Source organism: Pinus tabuliformis, chromosome 6 (assembly GCF_031772625.1).
Source record: "Pinus tabuliformis cultivar Carrire ecotype Pingquan chromosome 6, CPIR1, whole genome shotgun sequence".
Classification (NCBI taxonomy): domain Eukaryota; kingdom Viridiplantae; phylum Streptophyta; class Pinopsida; order Pinales; family Pinaceae; genus Pinus; species Pinus tabuliformis.
The window spans coordinates 1,901,594,537-1,901,612,616 of record NC_142292.1 but is presented as its reverse complement, the minus strand read 5'-3'; the positions used below and the strand labels follow the sequence as shown (position 1 = coordinate 1,901,612,616).

Sequence of the window (18,080 nt, the reverse complement as noted above, 5' to 3'; positions counted from 1 at the left end):
CTGTCTTACAAAGTTGGATAGCTGAGTCTGCTTGGCCATTGTTGCAATATAGATTTTGCTTATCTGTCTTGCCCTTCTATTTAATAAATTTGATTTAATGTTTCGTCCAATCAACTCTGTATATTCTCCCCTCCTTGTCCACTTGCAATATTGTTACCATTTTTCTTTTTGCCCTGATGATGACTGAAGTGTTGAAGTTTTAACTTTAAACGAATTGCTATAGTGATAAACCAGAACTTTGACAATAGATTCCCCAAGTCAATCTGACACGACACGACTTGGTTTTCTCGAAAAGTAAAGCGAGTGGCTGAAGTCGATTTGGACCCAAAGAGTCCGGTAACTCAAATTTGATTATCAGTTTTTAGATGGGAGGAACTGTTTCACGGATTATCAATTAAGATTGAATGACATGTTTAATACATGTGGTTAAACTATTCAGTTACATTTATGTTACTTTTGCATCAAAATGTGTATCATTTGTTAAACTATTCATCTATATTTGAAGTGAAAATTGTGTATACTTTTACAGTTGACTGTTATGGTCATCAAGCCTGGTGCTTAAGTGCTTCAGTTATTTGTCATGTACTTTAACTATCCCAAGTCAAAAATATCAAATCAAACATGAGGGTGGAAGGCTTCTCAGATGGTAGGACTTGGGAGCATGCCAAAGATTAAAATGAGCTTAATGTATTTCATAGTCTTTACCAAAGAGGAAAATATGAAGATAAACGTGTGATTGCTGGTGACCTATATTGTTCCCATCATTGTTCCCAGGAACTGCAGTCTGGCTGACTCTTTACTGGTGGTGGTGCTTCAAAAAATTCATAAATCTTCTGGGATAAAACAAACCACAAGAGCGTATTCACAAAAATTCAGACCGGAGCTTCTCATCTAAAGAAGGAAGAGAGAACAGTGTTATGGCAGACTTATTTCTGGGGGAACCTTCCAATGTTGGGGTTAGTGGAGGTGAAATATCCACCATGGCACCTGCAAAATTTGAGAAGCCTGATCATTCGATATCTGAATGGACTTTTAATAGAGAAGAAATTGAGAACTCCCCTTCAAGAAAGGATGGCATTGATTTGAGAGAGGAAACATACCTTCGGAGGTCATATAGTGCCTTTATTCAGGATCTTGGAATGAAACTTAACATGTAAGTAATATCTATCACCAAATTTGATGAATTGAATTCCAGGTATGAAGCGTGCTTTGTTGTTGTGTATGTAGCTTAAGAAAGAAATCTTACTATGTCATTGTTCTGTGGACGATTAATTGAATTGGGTTCATGATTTGGAATACGTAATTCATAAGTATCCTGGTCTTGCAACTATACTCTTACTGCAAGGTGCTAGATAGACTTTAGTTATCTCTCTCTTCTATGTCTTGCTGTGTGCAGAGATCCTGACTGTCTATTGTTGATTCAGTTCCCAGGTAACCATTGCGACAGCCATAATCTTGTGCCATAGATTTTTCCATCGGCAATCTCATGCAAAAAATGATAGACACGTAAGTGGAAGTTACTTTCTTCTTTTCATGTTGTTAGACTGCTTAGTTAGTTTCCATTTTACAGATCCTGCTACTTTCTTTCTTTGAGCGAATGTATATTTTGAACCCTTTAAGTTCTCATGGGATCAAAATTAGATGTCAGGGCAGAATTTTGAGAAATCATATAGGAAAGTAGTTGGGTGGCAGGTGGAATATTAACATTCTGTATTTTAATCAGGTCCTATTATATCAACAATATTATATTTCAGTTAGGTCTCATCAACACAACGCATGGTAGTCAAGGAGACAGTCTTTTAAGTTTTTACAATTCGGATTTTTCACTCATACTGTGGTTAATTGGTTCCTGGAAACAAAATAGTCAGATCCACTTTTCAGAACATGTGACAGTAGGCTCTTTTCCTAAACCTACTATCACCATGAACGGGGAGAGCCCATCTTGAACCGATTCAAGGTCTTGGTTTTCCTAGCTTGCACTTTCAACAAATTGTATTAATTCACTGACTTTTTTTAGGTAATTTACCTTTTGTATATAATTCCTAATAGAATCAATAATGATATAGGCAATGTTTACTTATTTTGGAACAATACTATCCAGTTTAACTACTTGTACAAATTTGTCCAAATTTTTGGAAGTTGGAAATTTTTTATGTCTGTTGTTTGGTGTGAAAAATCTTGACATTCCTACCGATAAGACCAGATATTGCTTTAGTAAATCGATTCTATGACCTAAAGTGGTACAGAGCTACTCATGATCTGTATGGGGATAACGTCTTGTGCTGTCTTTTGGTTTCAACGCTTAAAGTGTTATTTTAGAGGGTCAGTATCATGGAAATTTGCTGGACCATATAGCACATACATGAATTTTCCCTTTTAAATGTTCTCCTTTTTTTCTCAAGTGATGGCTGGATTACAGTGGGGAGATAACTGGAGTGACAGGCAAAGAATATGAGACATTCAGTTTGTGTTTTTAATTTGCATGATATTTGACATACAAACGATGGAAGCAGCACCTATGTCATGTGGGAAATAATTGGGTGGACTATAGACTAACATGCGTTTACTACAAGCATGACAAAATACTATGGGCAGCAAGAAATCTCAGGAACTGCCGTTATATATCTCTTCATTAGTAAAGTCAACGAGGATACTTAATTTCTTTGCACACTTTTGTCTTCACCTCTGTAATAATGCTGTTGGAAAGGAAGGGAGGTCTCGTGGTCCAAAAATCAACAAAATTCTTCTTTGTGCCAAGCTGAAACCTAAAACATAAAACTGCTACATGTATTCACCATGCTGCAGGCTATTATTGTGCAGACATGCGCTTTCCAGCCCAGTATGGAAGAGATGTTGTAATGTCCTATCCTATTCTGTTAAACCTTTTGACTCGGTCAAATTACATAAAAATAAAAATAAAATTAAAAAGAATAATAAAAAAGTAATAATTATAATTATTAATAAAACATTTTGATTCGGTTAAATTACATTAAAATAAAAATAAAATAAAATAATAATTATAATTATAATTATCATTAATAATTATAATTATAATTAATAATTAAACCAGCCTAGATTCATCTTAACCCTGGATCTACCAAGTGTTGAGAGGGATCAAATCTCTTGAGCTGCAAACCCTTTTTAAAGTGAAAAGAGATTTGATCCCTCTTGGCACTTGGTGGATCTGGAGTTAAGATGGATCTAGGCTGGTCAAGGCCAAATTTGGATGCAATCTATATGAAGAAATTCATGTATTTCATTCAAGTTGAAATCTAAAGTAGGGTATTAAAATTGTTTTGGAAGTTGAAAACTGTAGGCTGTAGCATGTTGGTTGATGTAGCTCAGATAGGTGTTCTAGCCTTAGGTTGTGTCAGTGAGGCTAGGAACACAAGCGCAAAAAATATCTCCAAGTCCAAGTTATTTTTTGAATGGAAATGTCTTAATTAAGTTAATTAATCAGTTTTAATTATTTTTCTAAGTTTCTAACTTAAAAAAATAGATTAATTAATTAGTAATAATTGAGACATGGTTGATTTTCCTCTAGAGACTTCTAGTAAAGTTTCAAAGTGATCTTAGACATCGATTAGATCATTTCAGATATAGATCTTGGACATTGATTTCTCAATGAGAAATTATACAAAAAATCGATGGGCAACCTTGGAGATCATGATCATGGTTATTGAGAATGACATCAGCGAGGGTTTCAACAATAGTTGAAGTAGTGAATATGTGAATATTTTCTTTCATTAGTATTCTTCCAGTTTTTTTGAGATTAGGAGGAATTCTTCTATAGTTTTTCTGCAGACAGAGGGGACGAGTTATTGGGGCTGCAAGGATTCCAAGAGGGTCGTGTCTTCTTTGAGAGAGGCTGAGATTGCTAGTAGGGTCGTACGAGGCAGGGCTGATTATGTTCAGGCCATGTGAATCAATGTTTCTTATCAATTAGTATATTTTTAACTTCAGAGAGCATTAATTGTTATTAGCTTAAGATAAACATTAACATTATCAACACCAGTCAACAATGCACAACAATAAGGACAATAGACATAGATTTTTAGGTGGAAACCCCTCTAGGATAAAAACCATCTAACGCTTCTTAATATTTGTCTTCAATAAAATGTACATCAATAGGAAGCTCCAACTTCCGTCATGTTTAGCGACAACTGAGGGAGGATGCAACCACCTGGTTTACAGGCTACAACTTGACAGGTGCACCAACACCTTGTTTACTAGTTGCTACTGGATGGATGCTTCGATGACTGAGTTTATAGTCTCCGACCTGAAGGAAGTACTAACTCCCTGGTTTTCCAACTGCTACTGGATGGATGCTACACCACCCTGCACAGGCTCCAACTTGTCCTAGGATAGCTCTGCCACCTTGAAGTGTTCTCAGGCTTCGACCTGAAGGAGACTTCACTCTCTGGCTTTGCACAACCTTGCCACCCTGCTTAGCAAGCTACCACTTGCTTTGAAGGCTACAACCTTTAGCTCACCATGACAAACCACGTTTCATAATTTTCAGACTGGATCCACCTGTGTTTGATATCAATACAAAAGAAATTGCAATACAAGAAACTACAATACAATCTCTGTCAATCAACTCTCCCTCTATTCAATCTGCACGTCAAACCCTAACATTTCTCAAATCTGCTTCTACACAACATGACAAACCCTAGTTGCTCGAAAAAAAATTCTTCCTCTGCCCAAGCCCTAACTGGTCGTCATCTCAACCTGTAGAAAAAAACCTACTCAAACCCTAGTTGTAACATAGACATCATCACCTTAAGTATTCAAACTTTTGCAATACATTCACATGTGTGAAAATTCCTACTCCGGATTCCTACTGCAGCAACTGATGATATTTCTCCTACTTGTTAGATATACATGAACAAGTTATTTGCAGTTTCCTACGACAAATATTGAAATACATACACTCCAGTGTTCACTCAATTAATTAATATGCGGAAACAAAAGACTGAGCAAGAAAGAAAATACAACACAAATGACACCATTATTTTTGGACAAATGTCCTCGAAAAAACCCAATGTGGGAAAACCGTTGCAGCAGATTGAGGGTTTTATTATTATGCAGTAGTAAATTTGAGTACAATCCTTGGATGCTCAACTAACAATCCGATACAGAGAGAAACTGGACAAAACGAATGGTGAAATGCTCTCACCCTGTCACTGGGAGAATTTGAATCTGATCACGTTGAACTGGAGCCTCTGCATACCCTTTGCGCAGAACTGCGTCACTCCCACGCAGTTCCTGCGTCACCCCTGTTGGGTATCACGCTGCTCCTTCTCTGGACCCTCTGCTGGCTAGAAAATCTGAATCTCTGCCTCTCGGTCTCACACCCTGCTCCCGACTACTGAAACTCGACTTCTTCAGTAGGAATTCGATTTCCCTCTAAGGCCTATGATGCCACTGCGTTAGCTCTGCGTGGGTTGCCTCTCTCTAGATGTTGTTTTTCCCTCTCTCTACCTTGTACTCTCTAGCCCAGGAAAACTTCCTTCTTCCAGATACTCACTGCCCCTCACTGCAAGAAATCTACTCGATTAGAATTTCCTCTTGAGAACTTCTCACTTTAGAAATTCGATCTCTTGCTCTCTCGGTGCGTTTTCAAAATGACCCTTAAGCTCCCTTAAATAATCTTCTAGTTGACATTCAACGACCTAGATTAAAAGCAAATCAATGGCTGAGATTATTTTAGCTTGATCCTTGTCTTCTTCTAGAAGTTACACCCACAATTAGATTAATACCCATTAATATTTTTAATTTCCTAAGTTTAGATTTAGGGGCCCATTAAAAAATATTAATTATTTTAATAAAACTGTTTCTGGGTGGAATTTCCCAAAATGCTTTTTGGGTTCTTTGGAATACATGTGCCCAAGCCTCCCTACAAAATTTGAGGCCTAGAGCACATCCGATGCTATCCCAAATAAACACTCCCTCTTAGCGAGGAATGTGCTCTAGCAATATACGCTGCTGCATACTACTTTGACTCTAAAGCATCGTCCTCTGCACTGTTGATGTCTGACATGCTGTCCACCAACTACTGCGCTGTTGCTTCAACTGTACTGCTACTGACACTGCCATTGTCAACACTGCATCCGTACTACAACTCCCTCTCAAGTGTTTCATTTGTGCTGTTGCTAGCACTGCCACTGCGAACTGCCACTGCACTGCAAATTGTTGCTGCTACTCTATCAACAATGGAAAAAATCCAAAATTACTGAACTAATTGTGTTCAGTATGATACCATGTGAATGTTGAATCCTGATTGCTGCTAGTCTCTGTGTTGACCCTCTGAATCTACCGTGCTACTGCTGACCTCTGCTATGTGCTATCTGCACTGCTTCCAACTCTGCTCTGCGCTGTTCAGTCTCTGGCGCTCCTAGCCACTGCTACTCTCTCCCCGACACTCCTCGGCACCATCCAACACTAGTCCATCCTGCTACCACAAAACTGGGCTCCCGTAGAAAGGTATTGATCCAAGAGGTGGACTCCTCAAGGTTCTTGCCCATGTGTTTGTCTTTCGAACTACAGTTCTAAATCAGCCCACCTCCCTCCTGGAGGTATATCAGCTGTCATTGCGAACTCCTCCTCGTCGATCTTCGCGGGCGCAACCTTCGAATCGTACTTCTCATCCTTGTCCTTCTTCTTGAGAGGACACCGAGTAGCGTAGTGACCCATCTCACCACACCTGAAACACTTGATCTTCGAGACGTCCTTCTTACGTCTCCATTGCTCCTGCTGCCCCTTCGATGCAAGGGCTGCATTATCCTCCTCCTCCTTGGGCTTCGACCCACTGTTGCTGCTTCCATCAAGTTTAACCTTGACTAAGTCTCTCCTTAGCTCCTCTTGTTTTAGAGCTGCCCACATCTCATCCCATTTTGGCAATGCTTCTCTGCCCAGGATACTTTGGACAAAGTTTTTCCACTCATCTGAGATAGAATTGAGGGCCAGTCTAACCAACTTTGAATCCTAAGGTGTATGCCCCGCAGCAGACAATTCATCACGGGTCTCCTTAAGCTTCGTGAGGAATGGATCCACACTCTCTCCCTTCTGCATCTAAGCAAATCTCAGCTTCGACTCCAAGTACATCTTCCGTTGCTCGAAAGATCCTTGATATAGCATTGCCAAGGCATCCCACATCTCCTTAGCAGTTCCTTTGCTAGCAACATGACACTACACGATCCTTCACTCCGTCAAGGATCATCCTCTTGGCCTTCTCCATTTTTGATCTGTACTTATTCAATGGATCTGCATCTACAGGTACAACCACCACGTTTTCGACATATGTCTTGAGGGCATGCTCATCTAGAAGGAATGACATCCTTGCCTTCCAGATGACATAGTTGGATGCTCCATCTAGTCTATCCTGATCCCTCAATCCATTGGTTGCCATCTCTGCCACGAGGACTGTCGAACTACTCCTCTCTGCTTCTTACTGCTGCTGCTCAGCCAGTAAGAAAACAACTTCTTGGCGGGAAGTCTTATGAGGAAAAAATTCCCTCACATTGCTTCTCTTCACTTTTGACGTCTTTTTGCCCAGCAAAACGGCCTGTAGAAAAACTGCGTCCCACCAACTCTTCCTCATACTGAGGCTTTAGTGCTGCTCCCTCTGCCACGACAAGATCTCGATGTGGAAGCCCTTCTTTCTGTCAACTCACTCAGACAGAGATTGCCTCGAAATTCGGCTCTCCCGGCTAGGACTGTGCAAACCCCTATGGAGTCTGGGTATTTGAACTGCTGCCTCTCGCAACTTTTCGATCTCCCTCTTCTGCTTAGAGCTGGTTTCTCTGGTTATGCTCTTCTTGACCCACCTGCAGCTTCGATACCATGTGAAAATTCCTACACCGGAATTTCTACTACAACAACTGATGATATTTCTCTTACTTGTTAGATTTACATGAACACGTTATTTGCATTTTCCTACGACAAGCATTGAAATACATACACTGTAGCTTTCACTCAATTAATTAATATGCGGAAACAAGAGACTGAGCAAGAAAGAAAATACAACACAAATGACATCGTTATTTTTGGACAAATGTCCTCGGAAAAATCCAATGCGGGAAAACTGGTGCAGCAGATCTGAGGGTTTTATTATTACGTAGTAGTAGATTTGAGTACAATTCTTGGATGCTCAACTAGCAATCCGATACAGAGAGAAACTGAACAAAACAAATGGTGAAATGCTCTCACCGGGAGAATTTGAGTCTGATCACGTTGAATTGGAGCCTCTGCGTACCCTCTGTGTAGCCTCTACACAGAACTGCGTCACTCCTACACAGTTCCTGCATCACCCCTGCTAGGTATCACACTGCTCCTTCTCTAGACCCTCTGCTGGCTAGAAATCTGAATCGCTGCCTCCTGGTCTCACACCTCAGCTACTGAAACTTGATTTCCTCTGCAGGAATTCGATTTCCCTCTAAGGCCTGTGCTACCGCTACGTCAACTCTGCGTGGGCCAACATCTACCTCTCTCTGGACGTTGTTCTGCCCTCTCTCTTCCTCGTACTCTCTGGCCTAGGAAAACTTCCTTCTTCCGGATACTCACTGCCCCTCACTGCAAGAAATCTACTCGATCAGAATTTCCTTCTGAGAACTTCTCACTTTAGAAATTCGATCTCTTGATCTCTCAGTGTGCTTTAAATGACCCTCAAGCTCCCTTAAATAATCTTCTCGTTGACATTCAATGACCCAGATTAAAAACTAATCAATGGCTAAGCTCATTGTAGCTTGATCCTTGTCTTCTTCTAGAAGTTACACCCACAATTAGATTAATACCCATTAATGTTTTTAATTTCCTAAGTTTTGATTTAGGGGCCCATTAAAAAATATTAATTATTTTAATAAAAAATTTTCTGGGTGGAATTTCCCAAAACGCTTTCTGGGTTCTTTGGAATACATGTGCCCAAGCCTCCCTGCAAAATTTGAGGCCTAACACCACTCTAGTCATGCCAATAAGTCTCTGCTATTTTCCAATGACATTGCCACAATACTGCATATTTTTTAACCACTGTCACTCTTATCAAACCAAATCTCTGTAATCATATCAACAAGGTCCGTCTCGTAATTCTGATCACAATTCTTCTTCCAGTTCTCATTTTTAGATCAATAATGACTTCTATAAATTCATAATTCTAACAATTCCAAGATGCATTCTACAATTCGATAACCATCATACTCCAACCAAGTTACTGACAATTGTAAACTGTTCAACAAATTGCACTCAGTTTAACATAAAGGAAATTTGACCTCACATAATATCAACTGGGCTATTTAAATAGTTTCCAAAGCTAAGCCTGCCTTTTTAATATAACAAATGAGACATTGATTGTGGGATCCACACTCAACGTACTATGAGCTATCCACCTTATGCCCACTTGGTTCACACCTGGCAGTTTGCGGACTAAATTATTTCTGAGCCAATAATCAGACCAAACATACAATGTTTGTGGCCAAAAGATTGAATTCAATTAAGGGTTGATGGCCCATTGCTGTAACAGCACTCTACAATACTTATAAAGGTCTTAAGGGCTCCATCACATGTCTGGTTAGTTTCAAGGACATCAACAGTTACAACAACGTATCTCATTAATATCATAGATCTTCTGGCAAGCTCAAGTTTCGCAGGTTCATTCAGCTCCTATTTACACCATTAAACCTATGCTCAATTGTTCTGTAGTCTGCACATAAATCTCTGTCAACGTGCCCTGAATTAGTTACAAACTTTGCTCCAGGTCTATGAAGATGCCGCTATTTTGCTCTAAAAGGGAGACCGAGAATCATGACCAGGTCTATTGATAGCAAGTGAATTCAGATGTATAGAAGACCTCGACCATTACAAACTTCCTCTTGCACAGTTTTGTATTGAAGATCAGATCCAAAAGATGTAAGTGATATGCCCAAAATATCCAGACCTTCAACCTCCTTTAAATAGGCTTTACTAGTCAGGGAGGCTGCAAATATTTTCACATAAGATAAGCATCCAAAATGCTACAGAGATGTGCCTCAGACGTGCCAGGTATAGATGCCAAATTCTTCACAATTGAATGTTCAGAATAGGCTCCAAAAGCTTCAGTGTGATCCCCTTATTGGTCTTTATGAATTTTCTTTCAGAAAGGAGGATCACGTAACCCACAGATCAGTTCTTGTATGCCTTGGAATAGGACATAGAATAATGCCTAGAATGTGTTCCAATATGCCTTAGATTTAGCCAATTTAATTCCACGGAGAAGGGGTCCCAAGAAGGTCGATTCGCTCAGTCAACAATTCTCCAACTGACCGCAATAATGATGCCCTAAATGCCACTTGTGTCAGAGATTTCGCAGATCTGTGCATCAAAAAGCTCTCAGAAGGTCAAAAGTAAGATAGTGCTCAAATTAGCCCTGATGGGAGGACAAAAATTCCTTCACAGGTAGCCTCAGAAATTATCACCCGAATTCAGATCATTGCAGAATTTGAAAACACTTCAGCCATTAATATGCATAAAAGAAACCACAGATTAGGTGAGGCTGCAATCTGCAATCAGATAGCCCAAAATAGAAGGAGCCGTAGGAGTATAGCTTGCTTGATAGCCCAGATCAAGCGAATTTTTAGAACGACATCATCATATCATTACCCTAGTTCGTCCCACAGAGATTTCAATATCTGTATATACCGAATTAGCTTACAACAGTCCAAGGTTTCATCATATTAATCTTTAGATCTAATTGGAAACATAAGAAAAACATCTAGCGAATCCCAATATACCAGAATTCATAAAACCATAAGCCATAACCTCTCGCTGAAGTGTCTTTGACTGATCTTCAATTTTCTCCTCAAAAGGCCGCAGATGATTTTAGAGAAATCAACGAGTTTCTTGACTCTTGATGAGGATCATATGAGTCTTATAAAGTTTTTGATGAAAGTCTAGGAGTGTCAGCTGACTTAGGGTTTGGAGGGAAGAACTTTTTTTTTTTTTAAATTTAATTTCAAATAATTCAAAAACTCCCACCAAGATTTGGACCAATAAAATTTGAAATAATTTGTCCTCCAATTTTTTATGCATGATAAGTTAATAGACTTTCCTTTTACCCTCCATGGTCAAATGGACTTTTAACCTCTTTAGAATATTATTTAAGTTTTTAACACTTAAGTCATGTCCAAGCCAATTATGAATTACCACATCATCCATTGTTTGGGGCTTTTGACCATGTGAAGGGGGCATTAACTTTGACTTGACATTACTCTCAAATCGTGTGGAGTCTAAAGGTGTGCTATATACCATTGGATTTGGCAAGACGAGTGTTAATTTTAGGTATGTTCTATGCTGAGAGCAAATTTACTTCAATTTTCCATATTAACTCAATATCAATTCCAGATTAGCAATCACATTTAGCATGATAGTAAAATGCAGATAGAACATAAACATAAATCGCAGAAAACAAGCCAAGACAAGAGGACACAAGATGTGGCGCCAGCCAGGGACAAACCCCAATGTGGGGAAACCCTTGATCAATTCTTCTTATGTTCTTCAATAGTTCAGCAAAGAGAGAGAGATAGTACATATACATTAGAAGTCAACACTTTGACTTGTCAAAATAAGAGCAGAGATCTTCTCTAAGAAGATGTCACATGAGGTAGCTGATCTGAACACAGGTGATTCCATCACCTTGCTGTACCTATCACTGTGTTGCACCATGCTGCACCATCATACCATGTCCATCATCATTGTGCTGCACCATCACCATGTCCATCATCACTGCGCTGCACCATGCTGCACCATCACTGAGCTGTACCTCATCATGCTGCTCTTCATCATCATGCTGCACTATGCATCACTGTGCTGCACCACTGTCACTATGCACTATGCTGCACCATTCATCATGCTGCTTCATGCACCCTACTGCACCATGCTGCTCCATGCACCTTACTGCACCATGCTGCCCATGCAATACTGTATCTTACCAGCCTTAGCTGCTTGCTATGGCTTGTAGCCTAGCAGAGCAGCTAGACTATAGTTACAGACTCCTTCAACAGGTCCAAAGTGCAGACTCCTAACAGTCCCAAAATCTGCCCAAATTTGACCACAATTGATCTCCAAGGAAAGGGCTGTCTTGGCTTGCAGCCTAGCAGAGCAGCTAGGCTATAGTTACAGACTCCTTCAACAGGTCCAAAGTGCAGACTCCTAACAGTCCCAAAATCTGTCCAAATTTGACCACAATTGATCTCCAAGGAAAGGGCTGTCTTTTTTTTTTTTTGAATTGGACTAATTCTATTGATAAAAATATGGTACAAGAAGATACAATCAAAAGAGACAGAAAACCGTCAACCGGAAATGATAGGACTATCAACCTCGGTTCCGGAGAAGAAGTGAAACAAGCAAGAAGCTACAGCGTATGGCTGGAAGCAAGAAAAAGACTGACTTCTACCAAGAATAGTTTGAAGTCTCAACACGAAGCTTTTTCCCTTTCCTTTTTTTGACTTCGACCCAACCTTCGTGGGATGAATGAGCAATAGCAACTTGAAGATTGGGGCTCTCCACAGGGGAGCCCTCCTTTTCTGAATCAAAGGAGGAGGTCAAGTGGACACGTTTATGAGCGGTGGCTGTATCGGAGGACTGCGCTGGACCATTGGTGGAAGGGACCACAGAATGAGGGGCTTGATCCTTTTCCGCATCGGTACCTTCATCTTCAGAGCTGGAGGAATCAGAATCCTCGATTGGAGGTGGAGAGCAAGGAGCCCATCGTTTGGACTTGGGCTTGGAGAGGTTATCCTTATTCTTTTTTGCCGGGCGGGATGGGTAGGTGTTCTGCAAATGCCCTGATTGGCGGCAATGGCGGCAACAGAATGCAGTATTTTCGTAATCCAGTGTCTGGTAGTCCTTTGCTCAAATCTAACTCCACACATATTCTGGCATATGAGTAGAGACCTTTGGATTCCCGCTAGTAGTCTCCCATAAGGAAACTGCCCAAGGTGTTGCCTATAGCTCTGTAGACACGAGTATGCCATAAGTGAGCAGGTAAGTTTGGAAGCCTGATCCATACAGGTGTCCTGGTAAAGGCTGCTGTTGCTGGATCAAAATCTGGGAACCAAGGAGTCAAGAAGAGCCTCGCAGTTCCCATGAACCAAGGGCCTTCTTCTAAGGCCTTTTCATAATGCTTACTGTTATCAAATAGAACAATGAAGTAACCTTTTGAACATAAACTGATCTTACAATGATGAGTCCAGTTTGCATGGATCCATGCATAGAGATCCTGAGAACGCGGCCACAGTCCGTTAAATTTGCAAATGATGGCTCTTTCTCCAAATTCTTGAAGTTGGGTTGCAAGCTCTTCATGGGAGATTTCAATAGAGGGAACTTCATCTATCTTATCAACCAGAAAGGGCTTAGGTGTAAGAGCCTCCGGGGGTTTGGGGTTCTCAGAGTGTACCACATCTCTGTATGAGAAGGGACGAGCAGAGGATGGCCGTCTCGCTGCACCTCCTCTCAGGCGAAGGTTACCACCAAAGAGCTGTTCCTGGTAATGCTGTAAGAAGAGAGGGGAAGAAGGTCTTCAAGTTGTTTACCTTGAAAGAGAAATCTCTGAAGGCCTGAAGGGATCCCAATCCTCCGTTCTAGATCCAGTTTGAGATCCAGCACCAGATCTAAAGGACTGACCCATTGTAGGATGGTTCTGCCTGTAGGCTGAGAAATTTGGATCTGAAAGGAGTCAAAGAATTGCCTAGACCCAGTGTCAAGGCTTCTTGTACTTCCTAGAGCAGATCTGCCATAGCGATTTTCCATTCGGGGTGTCAGATCTGCAAGATCTTGGCCGATTTGTCTATTGAGAACCTGATCTGATTGATCTATGTCGGATCGTTTGATTGCTCCGTAGCCATGGCTGCCCACCGCAAAGATATCGACGCCATGCCTGTTCCCGGCTTCGCACAGGACGTTTCTGGCGTCGCCCACCACCATCTCTGATTCAAACTCGCGAATGGATCTACTCTGGCATAATCCTTTGGCGTGATCCAGGGTTCTGGTCCCGATTCTCTTCAGATCCAGTTCCCCAGTCGGCAAGACATCCGCCGCGCCAGGGCCTGCCAAGCGCAGAACGCTGGTTGCAATGGAGCGAGCGTGGACCAGATATGTTTTGAAGGGCGGATCTGCAGGGGAGGGAGCTACCAGATACTCCAGAACCCATTGTAGCGCGTTGCCGCTCTGCTGCAATCTGTAAGAGGAAGAAAAAGAAGGCATTAGGGCTGTCAACCCTCCAAACCCTAGAGCCATTGCAGAGCTCAGTCGGCCGTTCGAATTGATGAAAATGACATTAACTCAGAAAAATATATAAATCACATATAAAAACCAGAGACACAATATTGACGGAAAAAGGCTGAAGCCTCATGTATTCTCTCACTCTCATTCTTACATCCAAATAATTGAAATAGTGTTACAAATAAATAAATGAGAGATATTGGTCTCAAGATAGTGCGTGCTATCTTGGACATCTTTGGTTGAGATAATTTCTCCTTTGGTTGAGATAATTTCTCACCAGACACACCAATATAGGAGTTACCTAAACTAACTCCTATCTTAGAGCAACAACCCAAGAGTTAGGCACAAATTCCTAACTTGGAATATTTAATTAATTAATTTATGTTTGGATTTATTATTGTTTTATGAGAGAGTCTAACATTCCCCCCCTCAATGATAAATCCAAAAACGAGAACCATCTTCCAAGTTCTCATGTTGATCCTCAAAAACATTGCCTGAAAAAACCGCCAAAACTGGATGCTGGAAAAAACTCAAATCTGAAGAGAACATGAATCAGCTGCATGCTTGATTCATCTCTGAAGGACGCTTGACAACTCCATCATGTGCCAAGCCGCAAAAGGATCCAACTGCCCTTTGCTTGAAAACAACATCCGGTGTCCACTGACACAACTTGATGAACGCCCACTAGCGTATTTGCTGATGATGATCGCCCACTGGCTGATGATGTCGAAAAACAACTCAATGTTGCTTTTGCTATGATGAAAGCTGCTCACTGCTGCTTTGGCTGTCGATCGCCCACTGGCGAATTTGCTGATGCTCACTGCTGATGACAAATGCCCACTGGCTGATGAAGATGCCCACTGGTTGATGAAGATGCCCACTGGCTGCTTCACTGATGTTGTCGAGACTTTCAGTCTGACAACCACTTGTCAATTTCATTGACAGTTTCCCCCCTTTGTCAGCTGAAAGGAGAGACAATCTGCTCCAAAATATATTTGAACTCCCCCCCTTCAGGTGTAGGAGAGTTTCACTGTTGTACTCCCTCATTCAACTGCATGAGAGTACCATCATCTGTTCACTGCTGGCTGCACTATGTAAGATTGTAGTCGGTTGTAGAACTGAGACAACCGTTTGACTGTGGATGACCTTTCCCAAGGATCAATCCAGTCATAATGTAACTTCAATCTGCCTGATTTTTGGTGGTTGCGACATTTTGCTGAGGAATGATTGGGCTTGCCACAATGGCAACACGGATGGAGATCAAAACACTGATCTTCCATATGACCGGCTCGTTGACAATGAGAGCATTTCGGTTGAACATGAACTTCAGGTTGCATGCAATTTCGTTTGTCTACAACTTTCTCAGAACCTGCTGAGGTGAGTGGTTCAAGAAATCCTGCACTCACGAACTTAATTGGCTTGGAATAATCTGGGATTTTTAAGTTGGTGTCATCAGGGACATATCCTAAGCCACGTCTATTCTTGTTATTTTGAATTTCTTCCCAGGGCTTGATGATGGGTTTGGAAGAAATTTGATGTTGATCATGAACAACTTCGACACTTGAAGTTGTTGGGATGAATGACTTATCATCTGGATGATTCAAAGACTTGAAAGTATCACCCTTTTCTTGCAATTCATTCCTTTGAAGTTGGGACTCAAGCTGAAGAAACTCAATGGTTTCATGCGTTTGCTGTAGATGCCGTGAAATATCAGCAAGAGTTTCTTTGCTAACGTGCACCATGTCTTCATCACTGGAGATGATCAAACTGTGAAGAATGTTCAACAACTGAATATGCTGCGCCATCTGAACTTGCTTACTTGAAGTCAGGCTCTCTTGTCGTAGATGTCGTGCTTGGAACTGTTTCACTTTACTTGAATGACAGGCTCGCTTGCTATGGAACTTGAATGACACGCTCGCTTGATTTGTGGCTTATTGTAATTGCTGAGAACACTTGTAAGAACTTTCTGGAATTCACGCTCGCTTGATGAAGAACTCAACTTGCTTGATTGGTGTTAGAGTTGAACTTGTTTTGGTTGTTGTGATGGTTGTGTCAAGGAGTTAAAACTCATGGACAGGGTGTCGAACACTGTCGAAAATGCACCCAAAAAACTTACAATGATTTTAATGACTCACATAAAACAAGGAATTCACTTGTCTTAATTTGACTAAGTTGAAGAGAATGAACGTGCTTGACTTATGATCAAATCAAGACGTGGGTGTCGGTTTCAACCGAGAATGCACCCGTACAATTCAATTGGAATTTTATTCACAAGTTCTTAAATTTGTTTGCAAGAATGTTGATGTAGACTTTGCTTTGAAACAGTGAAGTTTACAAATTCATTAACTTGATTGAATTTGCTTGTTGAAGTAGAATGTCGATGTTGAAAACTTTGATGAGTTGTTGTATGTGTGGAGCTTAATTATCCTTCCTTGCAATTATTTCGATATAGGTGTTGTGCTTGCTCTTTGTATTTTATGTGTGCATGAAATGAGATCATTTATGTGTCAAAACTAGACACAAATCATAAGCAAAAAACATGAAGCATGCACCATCATCAACACACTCTTCGTGTGCCTAAGATCCCCTTATTCAATTTCGGGCGGATCTAGGACACAAACACCACAAAAAAATGTTTTTATTAAATAGTGAATTACATCAACCTTCACCTTCTCAAGCAATGAGAATGTCACACTTGCAAACTTTTGTCTTCAAAAAACTGCCCCAACCTTCCAGAAATAAAAATATTCACTTCTCTCTTATAACTCCAAAATTACAAAATATTAGCCTTATTTCTCCATTACAAATAAATGATTTTATCCACTCCTTATCTCTCCTAAAAATCACTCATTTAAAAAATATACCTTATTATTTCACTCACTTATCACTCAAAAATAAAAACACACCTTATCCCTCCATTACAAAAAAGATCCCTTGATTTTTAATATGCTACGTTTTAAAAAATATATACATAATTCCCCTTATTGCTCAATAAAATCACTTCAAGCCTCTCAAAAAATCACGTCTCCCTAAAAAACTTATCACTCCAAACCCACACTCTTTCATAAATTATACACCCTTTTTTTTTAATACGCCACTTTGGTTGTATTTATAAAGGGTCTTCCATTATGAAAAAACATAAAAATGAATTTATAAAATTATTGACTTTTCCATAAAAGAGTTGAGTAAAGTTTATGGAATGAAGATTGCACTTTGACCAACATCCACTCACCAGCACACGTACTCCAACACAGTCGTATCTCCATTGCTCCTTCACGCAGGTTTAAATGTATTAAACTTCGGCTGCTCTTTGTAAACAGGGTCCCATAGCGAAGAAAAAAACAAAAATCTGACTCAGCTCCGGATCTAATCGGTGAATTGAACTTCAAGTCAGCACCAGGCTTTTCAATCACGCAATCTCCACGTACAACATGTAGAAATACAGTGACTTCCTCCAGAAGAGAATATCACTGATCGACAGAGGGCATGATCTCTTGAATTTTGATTTTTCTCCAACACGAGCTCCTCTTTGCAACTATCAAATGTGTCAGAGTTTCTAATATTCTCCGAATATGTGCCAAGATATCAACGAAACATGAAATTATCAAACAAAATAACCTCTGAAGAATTGAAACATCACTTCCCCATAAATACCAGAGATTTTACTCACCCTTATTCATAGCCATGAAAAAAGATATGCCGCTGTATAATTGAACTCAAAATCTGACTGCAATTCTATACGACTCCGGTCAACAGAATTTGTTTGTGAGGGCTAGAGTTTGTATAATGACGACAACCTCAATCTCTTCGGATTTCTATTCGATTCCCAG

The 18,080-nt window shown here is 40.4% G+C and overlaps 1 protein-coding gene across 1 annotated transcript in view; it reads left to right on the top strand.

Annotated features, from left to right (window-relative positions):
* The first annotated feature begins 783 nt into the window (after positions 1 to 783).
* Positions 784 to 18,080, top strand: part of LOC149266791 (uncharacterized) — a 137,623-nt gene continuing 120,326 nt past the window's right edge. Inside the window, exons 1-2 of the mRNA XM_089409109.1 lie at positions 784 to 1,153; positions 1,425 to 1,506. Of these exons, the coding sequence (XP_089265235.1) occupies positions 918 to 1,153; positions 1,425 to 1,506 (318 nt within the window). The 5' untranslated portion in view covers positions 784 to 917. The remainder of the gene's footprint in view (positions 1,154 to 1,424; positions 1,507 to 18,080) is intronic.